At 41.9% G+C, this 13,324-nt stretch overlaps 1 protein-coding gene across 1 annotated transcript in view; it reads left to right on the top strand.

Moving 5' to 3' along the window:
* Positions 1 to 8,313: 8,313 nt before the first annotated feature.
* Positions 8,314 to 13,324, top strand: part of CCDC175 (coiled-coil domain containing 175) — a 78,490-nt gene continuing 73,479 nt past the window's right edge. The window contains exons 1-3 of the mRNA XM_069597518.1: positions 8,314 to 8,330; positions 9,193 to 9,262; positions 11,357 to 11,468. Of these exons, the coding sequence (XP_069453619.1) occupies positions 8,314 to 8,330; positions 9,193 to 9,262; positions 11,357 to 11,468 (199 nt within the window). The remainder of the gene's footprint in view (positions 8,331 to 9,192; positions 9,263 to 11,356; positions 11,469 to 13,324) is intronic.

Raw genomic sequence — 13,324 nt, 5'->3', positions numbered from 1 at the left:
GGCTTAAAATGACAGAAATGTACTGCGTCACAGTTTTGAAGGCTACAGGTCCAAAACCGTGGTGCTGGCAGGGCCGCACTCTTCTCTGATGGCTCTGGGAGAGGATTCTCCCTTGCCTCGTCTAGCTGCTGGTGGCTGCCAACAGTCCACGGCATTTCCTGGCTTGCAGGTGCATCGCCCCAGACCCAAGGCCACCTTCTCACTGAGTATCTTCACACCACCTTCCCTCTGTGCCCAAATCCCCCCTTTCTATTAGGATACCCAGTCACATGGATTAGGGCCCCCTCGTGACCTCATTTTAACTTCATTGCTCTGTAAAGATCCTATTTGCAAATAAACTAACATTTTGAGATATTGGGGTTTGGTACTTCAACATAGGTTTTGTTGGGGACACAATTCAACTCATAGGCCTCCCTGAGCATGATAGTGGCCCTTAGAACACTGTGAAGGCTTTTCCTTCTGGGCAGAGCCCAGACCTGTTTCCCCAGTTGATTCTCACTATAGGGCATTACTACTGAGAAGTAGTGGAACAGCTCCTCCCTTACCTGGGTGTCCCTGAGTGTAGCTGGGTGCTGAGCCTTACTTCACTACCATGGAGTTCCAGCAGCTGTCCCATTGTCACTGACTAGGGCAACTTCAGGCACCCGTACTTTAGCACTCTCTTCTGGAGAAGGGAATGGCTACCCACTCCAGTATTCCTGCCTGGAAAATTCCATGGACAGAGGAGCCTGGTGGGCTACAGACCACAGGGTTGCAAAGAGTCAGACACGACCAAGCAACTAACACTTTCACTATTTTTTTTTCTTTTCTAAGTATGGGAAGTAGCTGGGGGATACAGGAGCTCCCACTGCAGTTTGGTATCAGCTAGTGTGGTTGTGGTTAAGGTGCAATAAACAAGCTCTGTAGATCTGGGCAAAGAGTCAGTTTGCCTTCACACTCCAGCTTTCTTATCTAGTGCTTTATATTGGCAGCAATCTCAAGCTGCTCACTATGGTTTTTTCTTTAGTTCAGTACATTCGACATTACAGAATTAATTTGGCGGGCCACATTTTCTTTGGTGAGTAAATTGAGATGAATTATTTTGTATCCTGTGTGTACCAGTTACCTTTTAAAAGAATTCTGCTGGAATTAGTTCTCTCTGTTTGCTCCCCAATATGCTGAAGGGAGTTTTTCAAGTAGAAATGCAAGGACACTATATGACAACATGAGAAAAGTGTATAAAAATCTAAATAAGCATGAACAGTCCTCTGCTGCTACCTTTCTAAAAGAGGATACCACCTGAAACATCAGTGACTTAAGTTAATAATAGTAATTTAAAAAATAAGACATTCTTGCTAAATATGGCATTGGTTGTTTCTGGCCCAATTTCATTTCTGACTACTCTGCAGATGCTCACTTGAAAAACACTGAGTGCCATAACTGATAATGATATGCTGCTGCTGCTCCTGCTAAGTCACTCAGTCATGTCAAACTCTCTGTGACCCCATGGGCTGTAGCCCGCCAGGCTCCTTTGTCCATGGGATTACTGGGGCAAGAATACTGGAGTGGGCTGCCATTTCCTTCGCCACAGAATCTTCCCAATCTAGGGATCGAACCTGCATATCCTGCTTGGCAAGCATGTTCTTTACCAGTGAGCCACCTGGGAAGCCCTTACCCTAGCCCCAACCCCCTGCCCTGGCTACAGAGCCACAGCACAACTCTAGCACAGCAAATAGTGCCCTAGCTCTGGAGTCAGAAGGATGGCTTTGCTATTGTTCAACTTTAAGTGCCTAACCCAAGGTTATCCCCAAGGTCACTGAAGCTTTCATCTTAGTGTGATTTCCTGAAAAATAGGGTAATCATTATAATCACCCCAAAGAGTTATGATAAAGATTAAATAAGGCACAGAAACAGTTACAAAATGTTCATTTTCTCAAACTACATACTGCTTTGCAGGTGTGCTTCAAAACCTACTCTTCTTTCTCTACCTTCAAGGCCATTTTCTTAAAAACAGGGGCCATATCTTGTGCATGAAAGTGAAAAAGTGAATGTTGCTCAGTCGTGTCTGACTCTTGGTGACCCCATGGACTATACATCCATGGAATTCTCCAGGCCAGAATATTGGAGTGGGTAGCCCTTCCCTTCTCCAGGGTATCTTCCCAACCCGGGGATCGAACCCAAGTCTCCTGCATTGCAGGCAGATTGTTTACCAGCTGAGCCACAAGGGAAGCTCAAGAATCCTGGAGTGGGTAGCCTATCCCTTCTCCAGCGGCTCTTCCCGACCCAGAAATTGAACTGGGGTCTCCTGCATTGCAGGTGAATTCTTTACCAATTTAGTCAAAGCACTAATTAGAGTGTTTGGTATAAACGCTCATTACATGCTGGCTGGAGTCATCAGAGAAACTGAACTTTTAGGGAAAACAGAGAAAAAGGAAGATCTCAGGAAAGTAGACAGCTGACTTCTCTGGATTCCTACCCCTTTCTCCCCTTCCTCCTTTTATTTCTCTTCCCTCTTTTGCCTTGTCTCTCTCTGACCTCTTTTTTCTTCCACTAAGAGACTAATTAAAGAAGCCTGGTTCCTTCTCACCACTCGTGTCTCCCTTCCCCAAAGAGGCCTTCCCTGGTGCCACCTACGGGTTTCTTTATATAAGTTCAGTGCCCAGCTCGATGCCCAGAACACAGCATGCACATCCCAAACATGTAAACCAATGAGTCTGATGCCAACACGTGCAGCCACACCTTTCTCTGGTAACCTGACAGGCATCTTTCTCTGCAGAGCCTCAGAATCCTCCCTAACTGAGCACTCCAGGCAGTCACTCATATCAAGCAGAAATAACATGGATATAAAGTCAATTCCCCATCTCTGGGACAGCAATTGTTGATTTAATTGCAGTAATTGTCACTAAAGGTTGAATGACCAAGAGGTTTAAGGAAGGCAAGGGTTGTGAAAGGACATTAACATTTGTATTTCAGAAGAAATGTTTCTTATCTTGCATTTAGTAGAAATAAGAGATGGGAAATAGCATGTACTCTGTGCTAAGCACATTGTTATTTACTTAAGCTTCATAATCCCAGGATGTAAAATTCAATTTTACAGATGAAGAATGGAGATTAAGAGGTAAACTACCTAAACCAATCTAAAACCACCAGCAAATGACGCAATGAGTATTTGACTCAAATCTATTTAGCCCCAAGAAATTGCTGATGATGGATAAAAACAAATATTCAAGAGACAAAGTTGAAAAGGAGGGCCCTTATAAAGTGTTGTTACAAACAGTGACATGGTCTGCCCTTCCTTGGAGATGCTCTGCTATCCTTGTTTGGCATAACTTCATCAGGGACACTAATCCCATCTGTTCGCTTCTCTAACCATCTGGCATTACCTAGGGGACATGGTCTTCCTGCCATTTCACCACAAATGACTGTGTGATAGAATTGCTGTAGCTGAGAATTGCAGCCTGATCACAAGACAGGTACTTTAGAAGCTATGCGAAGCCCAAGGGTTATGGAATCTTTGCCTAACATGCAAGTGTCTTGCAGACTAGGCATAAAGCCAATACAAAGCCAATATGAAGGCTTAAATGGGGGAAATCCTACTGGTACCAATAAGCAAAGATCAAGCCCCACTTTCTATTCAATGCTAAAATCTTCACTGATTCCTTTACCACCCCTAGGAAAGGCCCACCCAGCCAGCTGTTTGGACCTAATGTTGGGGTTAGTTTGGAGAATGTATGTGTGTCTAACATTCCTTGGGTAACTGTCCAGCTGTTCTGAAGCCTCTTCTCTCCTGCCACCTCCACAGAAGCTGGAAATTCAGATACCCCTTGTCCTAACCTCCCTTTGATGGGCAGCCTTGTGATCTAGTGTTGGCCATTGAGACATAAAAGGAAGTATGTAGGACTCTGGCCAGATTTCCTTCCCTGATGGAAGAGGAGAGGGGCTTCCACAGGTGGACCCTTTCCACTCCTTCCCACTTTGTACAAGGGCATGACGTCTGGAGTTGCAGTAGCCATCTGTGACCATAACGCAATAAGCCTGAAGGTGAAACACAACATGCAAAACGGTGGCAGGACATTAAGATAAATCCTACTGATCAACCATGATGGGCAGACAGGGCCATGTGCCTATATTGTTGTTATTCAGTCGCTAAGTTGTGTCCGGCTCTTTGCAACCCCATGGACTGCAGCATGCCAGGCTTCCCTGACCTTCACGATCTCCTGGAGCTTGCTCAAACTCATGTCCATCGAGTTGGTGATACCATCCAATCATCTCATCCTCTGTTGTCCCTTTCTCCTGCCTTCAATCTTTGCCAGCATCAGGCTTTTTCCATTGAGTTAATTCTTCACATCAGGTAGCCAAAGTATTGGAGTTTCAGCTTTAGCATCAGTCCTTTCAATGAATATTCAGGACTGATTTCCTTTAGGATGGACTGGTTTGATCTCCTCGATGTCCAAGGGACTCTCGAGAGTCTTCTGCAGCACCACAGATCACAAGCATCACTTCTTTGGCACTGAGTCCTTTTTATGGCCCAACTCTCACAACTGTCCATGACTACTGGGAAAACCATAACTTTGACTATATGGACCTAATATGGGCACATACCCTTTCATGGATCACAGCCTTATCGTGGCAAAGGGCTTGCATAATTCAGTGAAGCTATGAGCCATGCTGTGCAGGGCCATCCAAAATGGACAAGTCATAGTGAAGAGTTCTGACAAAACATGGCCCATGGGAGGAGGGACTGCAAACCACTCCAGTATTCTTGCCACAAGAACCCCATGGACTGTATGTACCCACATTAGTCCCTGTATTTGTTATCATTAGGGTCAGAGTGAGGAAGACAGACTCTATTTTCTTGAATCTTTACTCCTCAAGAGGATTTGAACATAGTCCAGTATTGAACCATCAGAGATCCTTAAATTCTGAGCAGAGCAAAGCATTGAAACATGCAACCACTTCCTATACATGAGATGTTTAACCAAGACTGGGACCTTGACCTGGTTTAACCCAGGGTCTAGAAACACAACAAAGAAGTTGAGGTTTTCCCTAGAGGTACCAGATTTATGCAGAGGCAGGAACAAGAACGTGTCATCATCAAATACCATATAAACCTCAAATACTGTAGGAACTGCAAATATACCTGAATACAGGATCATCAACACTCCTGTGCAAGTTAGGGGTCAAACTCATGCAGCAGTTGGATTCTCCTCCTGACCCTGTCAGCAACAGGGGAAGCAGAAGCAAACCTGCTTAACATAACTAAAAAAATAAATGTCAGCATGAGACTGGGGTATTCTAATGTGCTCTTCTGCTCCTGAGTTAAAGTCTGCCTGAAAAATACTGACTGGAAGAAAGAAGTATCTGTTTATGTCACTGGAGGAAAATAGGAGAGAAGTAGGGCCTGACTTCTGGCCCGGTGAACACCATCTATGGCTACTGAAGGATAAGAATGCTTCTTTATGCTCTCAACTATTTTAAGCTTGTGTATTTTCTTTTAAAAAAAGTTTAGAAAAAAAAAATAAAACACTTGACTGTCTTTTGTAATTACAAAAGTATGCAATGCCCCCTCAGGGATTGGCCTCACTCATAGACAATGGAGAACAATGTGATCCAAATGAAGTGATGAGTAGGGAGAACATTCTGGTGACAGCAAAAAGGTTGGCTTAGGGTGGTCTGGTCAGGATAGTTCCAGCAGAGGAATTTACCACAGGAAATTTGCCACAAGGGCTATAGAAACCAAAGGGAAGGAACATAAAGGAGATCCCAGAGACCAGAAAGCTGCCACAAATCTGGTCCACGCCCACATGCCTGCACTGACTGATAAGCAGCTGGAGACTGCTGGAGGCACTGATTCCCACTCTTGCCACCTCGGGAGCCACCAAGGCTGCTGGGACACACTCGATTGCGGTGGCCTGAAACTGCCACTCCAGGGGATGAATAGAGTGGCTTCTCTGCCAGCTAATCTCCCAGCAGTGTCTGCAAGCAGCCAACAAGTGTGTTTGAGGAATGTGGTTTCTAGACACCGCCCCCCCCAACCCCCCGCCAACCTCGACACACAGAGAAAAACACAGAAGGGCAGGGATAGATCTGAATGTCAAATCTTGCAGAAGGGAGGCCAGGATGTGGCTCTCCATGGAGGAAGGAGGCCTGGATTCTGGAGCTAGCTCTGCTGTTGATGTGCTGTGCCCTCTCCAAGGCAGTATAGCACAATGATTCAGGACATACATATACTCTGTGACCTCATATGCAAAGTGGGGAATAACACCCACCCCAAAGGATGGTTATGAGGGTTAAATAGGATACTCTAAGTAAAGTAGGACAAGGCCTTCAAGATAGTTCCATTCAACAAGATGGCTGTTGTCATGTTGTTTTCACTATGATTTCAATTTCAGTCTGTAAAGAAAAGTGAAGAAGGAGGGGCTTAAATCATCTTTGCTACTCTCTAACCAGCCAGAGGAAAGAGGAACCAATAGTTACTCTCTCTCTGAGCCTGATGCAGGGCTGGATTTTAGAGACACAGAGAAAAATTAATAATATCCCTGCTCACAGTTTGATGAGAAAGCAGAAGAAATTCACTGATTCAAGGTAAAATATGCTCAAGGTAGAAGGGTCTCCAGGGACAGGTCTTGAAGAATACAGTGGCGGGTTTTGTAGCATAATGGAAAGATTTACACAGGCTCCACTTTAAACTCAAAATGATTCTCTTGTGACCCTGGGCAATTCACTTAGTCATCCCTGCCTCAGTTTCTTTGTCTGTTTAAGTGGAGATTATAAAAGAACTCACCTTACCTAGCCCTTGTGAACATTAAGGCAGCTGAACATAAAGCTCCTCCCTTTAGAACCTAGCACTGAAACGCGCTCAAACATGATCAGATTTCCCCTGGTCCATGAGAAGCGCACAAGTGTTCAGCTACAAGGCCTGAACCAGAGAAATGGAAATGCAAAGAGGAAATGACGGCTAAAGAGGGTCTCATAGCTACAAGATCCCTTAATTATTGCGGATAAAGTTAGAGAAATTGGCTAGGCACCCACCCTAGGTGTGAGCCACGAGCTGGCGCACTGCCTCAGCGTCCTCGTTGCCCGTGGCAACCGGCAGTCCTTGCCTCTGGCCTGGTCGAAAATGCGCAAGAGCAGTAAGATGGCTCTGAGCTCCTGGTCCCGGGAGCTGGGGTTAGGCAGCCAGAAGGCGCTGCCGGTGGCCGCCGTCTCCACTGGCCCCTCCCTGGAATTATGCACCTTCCCCTCCACGCTGGGCTCCTCGGTCGCGACCGACGCTCTTGAGCAGCTCCTTGTTGTGGGTGAGCGGCCCGTGGGCTCCCGGAGGGATATCTTCTCGGAAGTGGTGCTTAGCATGAAGCGGAAACCCTAGAGGGAACCTTCTCCAGCTCGTTGTGGGAGAGATGGGCGACAGAGTGGGACCCAAGGCTCAGCTCACACTAGTAGCTGGTGACAAATCCCAGACAAATCCTGAACTCCCAGGCTATTGCCATTTCCTTATAATTAAATGCCCAGCTGCATTTAGGCTGTGTATTTAATTTCAGTTTGTCTCTTTCTTGCTTTTTCTTGGCAAGTTAACTTTCTCCAACACTTAGTCATGGCAAACTGGAGAATTTAACAGGTTAACTCAGAAAGCGAGTGTTCAAGAAGCCCCTGTTGCCTTAGGCAAGGAACTGTGCATTAGGCACAAATACTTTTTCTGCTAACAATTTCTGGACCGTCAGAAAATTTGTCAGAGGAGAAAGCTTCATTATGCTTTCTTGCCCTAAGTGTGTTATAAAATATGTAGCTATCCAGTCCATTTACAAGTGGGAACATGCTTGTACTCATTCATTCCATAGAAGAATTGAAAGGAGATAATGAAGGACAGGAAGTCTGGCGTGCTGCAGTCCATGGGATCACAAAGATTCAGACATGACTTAGCAACTGAACAGCAACAGCAAGCCAAGCATGCCTGTCCCTCCCTATCACACACTTGCTTGGAACCTCAGGAACTGATTTTCACTCAGTTTGAGAACTTAGTCCATTAAGAGAATCCAAGTTCCCTGGAACGGAGGGCAGAAAATAGCATTTCTTCTGGGAGGTGAGGATGGCCACTCAGGGCATGGACTCACACCCCTTGTGTCTGAATCCAGACTCAATCAGTGATAGGCTCTGTCACCTAAAGCACATCGCATAACCTCAAGTCTTAGGTCTCTCACTTGTGAAATGGGAAGCATCATGGAGTTATAACAATCAATTTAGATTAGACAAACGTGAAAAATTAAGCTTATCAAACTCATGCTGCACATGAGGATGCAGCCCTGGAATCTGTTTAGACAGAATCTGTATAATGCAATGGTGACAGAACCAAGGTGAGTGGAGTTTCCTCTGTTGTCTCTCCTCTTCCTTTTTTTCTTTTCCTTCTTCTCTGCATGTATCTGGTCTTCCTTACTTCTGCAAACATTTTCCAAACCTCTCTTCTCATGTGTTTTCATCTTACAGTATGTGAGAGAAAGGTGATATCTTTTATATGGCAATGAATGAAAGGGGTTAAAAACTCTTATCTAACTCACACCTACCAGTTTCACAAATATTTACTCTCACCCCATGATCAAAATACTGGCACAGAAGTGCAAATGACATGATGGATTTTTAAAGAATTAAGTGTTTTTTTGTAAAATATTACATTTAGGATATATATGTATGTGTGTGTGTATATATATATATACAACCCACTCCAGTACTCCTGCCTGGAGAATCCCCATGGATGGAGGAGCCTGGCGGGCTACAGTCCATGGAGTCACAAAGAGTGACTGAAGCGACTCCGTAGCATCAGCAGCATATATATACATACAAATATATATGAAGACTTTCTTAAGCCCGCATTTTGGGCATGTTATATTTATCCCTTTTGTAAAATATTTATTAAATTATCGAATTTTTTGTCCTATACTATACAGATTCCTTCTTTCTACCATGAATTATACAAAGGTGGAAACTTAAGAGGTTGGCCTCAAGAAACATGAAGTGTATCCCTAAATTTGTACACTGTAAAATAAGAAATAATAAGTACCAAAGAGATTCATATTATTTACTATAAAAATTAAAGAGTTAGAAGATGTAATTTTCAACTGATTAAGCATTTGAGCTAGACCTTTAAGGGTTAAATAGGATTTGGATAGATAAGTAAGAGATCTTAATTTTCTGATTTTTTTTAGAACAATCACTGCAAAGTGACTATTTTAAATGCAATGAAGAAGCTAAGAACTTTCTTAAGGACGTTGCTATCGCTGTTAAGAAATTGGTATTGTATTACCTATAAGAGCTACTTTTTCAGTTTTCCACTTATTTCTTCATCAAACTTTAATTTAGCACCAACTCTGTTCAACGTACTTCAGTAGATGAATAAGGAAAATATTTGCCCTGAATGAAAATTTCTCTCAGTTTACTAACATTTGCACCAGTGTGGATCAGCCGTGGATTGCTACCCGGTTTCCCAGGCAGAGCACTGAGTTAAGGACCTGTGCTATGTAGGAGGGCAAGACTGCTCAAGAGAAGAGACCCTGGTGATAACAGAGCTCAGTTAAGAGTGAGTCACGTGCCATCAATATGGGAACATTGCTTAAAACCAGCAAACAACCTCTGGGATAAACTGCATGCATAGTGCCAATTATCCCAAGTCTCTATAAGCAATTCCTCACAAAACTGGTGAAGGATTATTCGGGACTTACTCCATTAACAAAGACAGTGCTTTTCAATGAAAGCAAACAGGTTCTCTTTCAGTTACGCTAACTGGGCCCCATCAAAGTAATATTTAAAGACTTTCCTTTCGAAGCATCACAACCATGTCTCTCTATTGGCTCTGGCCCTGAATGATATTTCAGAAAGGCGACATCCCGTAAGAATCTCCTACATATCAAATATCTAAAAATGTAGAAATATGGCTGTAAAATAAATGAGTTGAGTCTACAGATTGCTGAAAAAAGTTAATCTCGTTACTTTGTATTTTTATGAAATTATATGTAGTTGTACATGTATACTACAGAATTAGATTTTATAATCCCAGTAAATTAAGTACATGTAAACATACATATGTACATGTACATGTACATATATGTAAACACTGAGAGTTTGTGTGTGTGGTACTGCATTGTGATCCTGTGGAAATCTTTTCCTCATTTTGTTCTTTTACTAAAAAGTTATGTCTTTCTCCAGGATTTGAAAGGTTCAAAGTATTTATTTTAGCTTATTAAAGTATTTATCATGTTTCCATATACCATATGGAAAAGGCAATGGCACCCCATTCCACTACTCTTGCCTGGAAAATCCCATGGATGGAGGAGCTTGGTAGGCTGCAGTCTATGGGGTTGCGAAGAGTCAGACACGACTGAGCGACTTCACCTTGACTTTTCACTTTCATGCATTGGAGAAGGAAATGGCAACCCACTCCAATGTTCTTTCCTTGAGAATCCCAGGGACGGGGGAGCCTGGTGGGCTGCCGTCTATGGGGTAGCACAGAGTCGGACACGACTGAAGCGACTTAGCAGCAGCAGCCGTGTACCATATGAGCTGTGAAATCCCTTAAATAGAGATAAATCCTCTCATTTTTTGCGGTAACATTTTCACTATTATAAAAGCATTGTGTTTACTCTGGAAAAGTTAGGGAAAAATAGACAAGCAAAAGGAAGAAAGTGTAATAAAACATCATGATCCCACCCTAAAATAATCATAATTAACTCTTTGATGGATGTCTTTCCTACTTTCAGGATATAGATGATGCCTGTATTGAATTTTATTTTTTACCAGAAAAACGATCATACTAAATACACGGTTAGACAACCTGCTTTTTATTATTTATAAAATATAGTGGCAGTTTTTCAGATCATGAAGAACTATATCCGCTACCACCATTTATTTGAAACAGTTTATCTGTTTTTTTCACTGTCAGATTATCAGGTTTTTTTTTAATGTTTTTCCTTTTTTAAAAATAGTCCCACATATATATCCCCATCTGACTATTTGTTTGGATTTTTAGGTAGATATAAGAAAACTATCATTCTTTTTATACCTAAGCATGCTTTTATAGTCATGTTCCAGTTTATTAAGGAGATTTTTCTCAATGTCACTCTTTTTTAGGAGTCTTTCCTAAAAAAGAACACACATATAGCAAAAAATAATTTCTGAGTAGAAGAAATTAAAAGATAAATGAAGAAAGATACCTTAAAATCTGATTGGAAAACAATTATTTCCCACGTTCTATTCCAAATAAAAATGACAGCAAAAGATGTTTACTGAAAAGCAAATTTTGATGTCTGAAAACATTTGTGGGCATTGTTTAGGAAATCAATCTCATTATTTTAATATCTTAACTTTTTAAATATGTAATTTACATTTTCAGGAAGAAATGAGAAAGTCCACAATAGATCTTCTGGAAATTGAAAGCATGGAACTCAGCAGATTATATTTTGTATTGGAAACTCTTCCCACTAGTGTTAGCAGAGAACTGGAAGGTACTTTGACTTTATTAGAAATTTAGTTTATCTTATAAGGCAATAATCTAGTACTTGTAACAAGATGAGTGGAATAGTTATTCCATATCAGAAAATAGCCAGAAATAGTATACAAGACACATACAGTGAGATCCATAATATGTTTCCCTTTTAAGTGGAATAACATATATGACTTGAATTTATATAATTATTATAAATAGACTAAAGACAATATTTGTCCTTTTGTGACTGGCTTATTTCACTTGGCATATCTTTAAGGGTAATTCATGTTGTAGCATATGCCAGAATTTCTTTTACAGATGAACAATATTCCATTGTACGTATATACTGTGGTTTGTTTATCCATTCATCCATCAACAGACCCTGCATTATTTCCATGTTTTTAGCTATTGAAAATTATGTAGTTACAAAATAATAACAATTATAATAGTAAATAACAGTGCTGTTACAAACGGGTGTTTATATCCATTGTATCAGGGGTGCAAATATCTATTCAAGTCTCTCCTTCCAACTCTTTGGATAGAAATGTAGAGGGGAATTGCTGGATTGTGTGGTAATACAGTAATTTTGTGTTTAGTTTTCCAAGAAGCTGCCATATTGTTTTCCACAGTGACTGCATCATTTTACCTTCATTTGCACAATGCAAAAGCATTCCAATTTTTCTACATTCTTGCCAGCACTTGCTATTTTCTGTTTTTGTTTTGTTTTAAATAACAGCCACCCTACTGGATAAGAATTGCTGTCTCTTGTGGTTTTGATTTGCACTTCCCTAATGATTAGTGCGGAGAAGGCAGTGGCACCCCACTCTAGTACTTTTGCCTGGAAAATCCCATGTACGGAGGAGCCTGGGAGGCTGCAGTCCATGGGGTCTCTGAGAGTCGGACACGACTGAGCAGCTTCACTTTCACTCTTCACTTTCATGCATTGGAGAAGGAAATGGCAACCCACTCCAGTGTTCTTGCCTTGAGAATCCCAGGGACGGGGGAGCCTGTTGGGCTGTCGTCTATGGGATCGCACAGAGTCGGACATGACTGAAGCGACTTAGCAGCAGCAATGATTAGTGATGCTGAGCATCTTTTCATGGGCTTATTGGCCATTGGTATATCTTCTTTGGAAAAATGTCTGTTCATTTCCTTTGCCCATTTCTTAATTAGGTTATTTGCTTCATTATTGCTGAGCTGTGGGAATTCTTTATACATTCAGGATGTTAACCCCTTTTCAGATGTATAATTTGCAAGGATTTTGTCCCACTCAATGGACTACTTTATCACTCTTGTTGATAATGACTTTTGATACACAAATGTTTTTAATTTTGGCATAGTCCAGTTTATATTTTCACATGTTGCCTGTGCTTTTGGTGTCATATCCAAGAAATCATGGCTAAATCCAATGTTATGAAGATTTTACCTATGTTTTCTTTTAAGTGTTTTATAGTTTTAGCTCTTATATTTAGGCCTTTAATCCATAGTGAGTTAAATTTTGTATTTGTTGTAAGATCAGACTCCAATTTTATTTTTCCAGCTGCCAGGAGTGTTGGCTGAAGCTCATAGCTCAGTTCCTCTGCAGGAATTGTCCTTGACAAAAGAGAAAGGCTTCACTCCAGTTACCGCCCTCCCCTAGGGCTGCCCACATTCAGTGACTGGTCACCAAGGGAGCACAAAGGTCTGCCTCCCTCCATCACTGTAGAATAACTCTGAAGTGTCACTGCAGCTTTAAAACTCCTTATCATTTAAACCCTCCACCCTTCTGCAACTCTTAGCTCCTCAGAGGAGATGTTCCCCAGCTCTATACAAATTTAAAAATTTGTTTTCTAGGGAGCCCAACCTAAAACAGTGGTCTAAATAAACTGGAAAAAA

Source organism: Ovis canadensis, chromosome 7 (assembly GCF_042477335.2).
Source record: "Ovis canadensis isolate MfBH-ARS-UI-01 breed Bighorn chromosome 7, ARS-UI_OviCan_v2, whole genome shotgun sequence".
Taxonomy (NCBI): Eukaryota; Metazoa; Chordata; class Mammalia; order Artiodactyla; family Bovidae; genus Ovis; species Ovis canadensis.
This window is presented reverse-complemented; position numbering and strand designations above follow the sequence as displayed.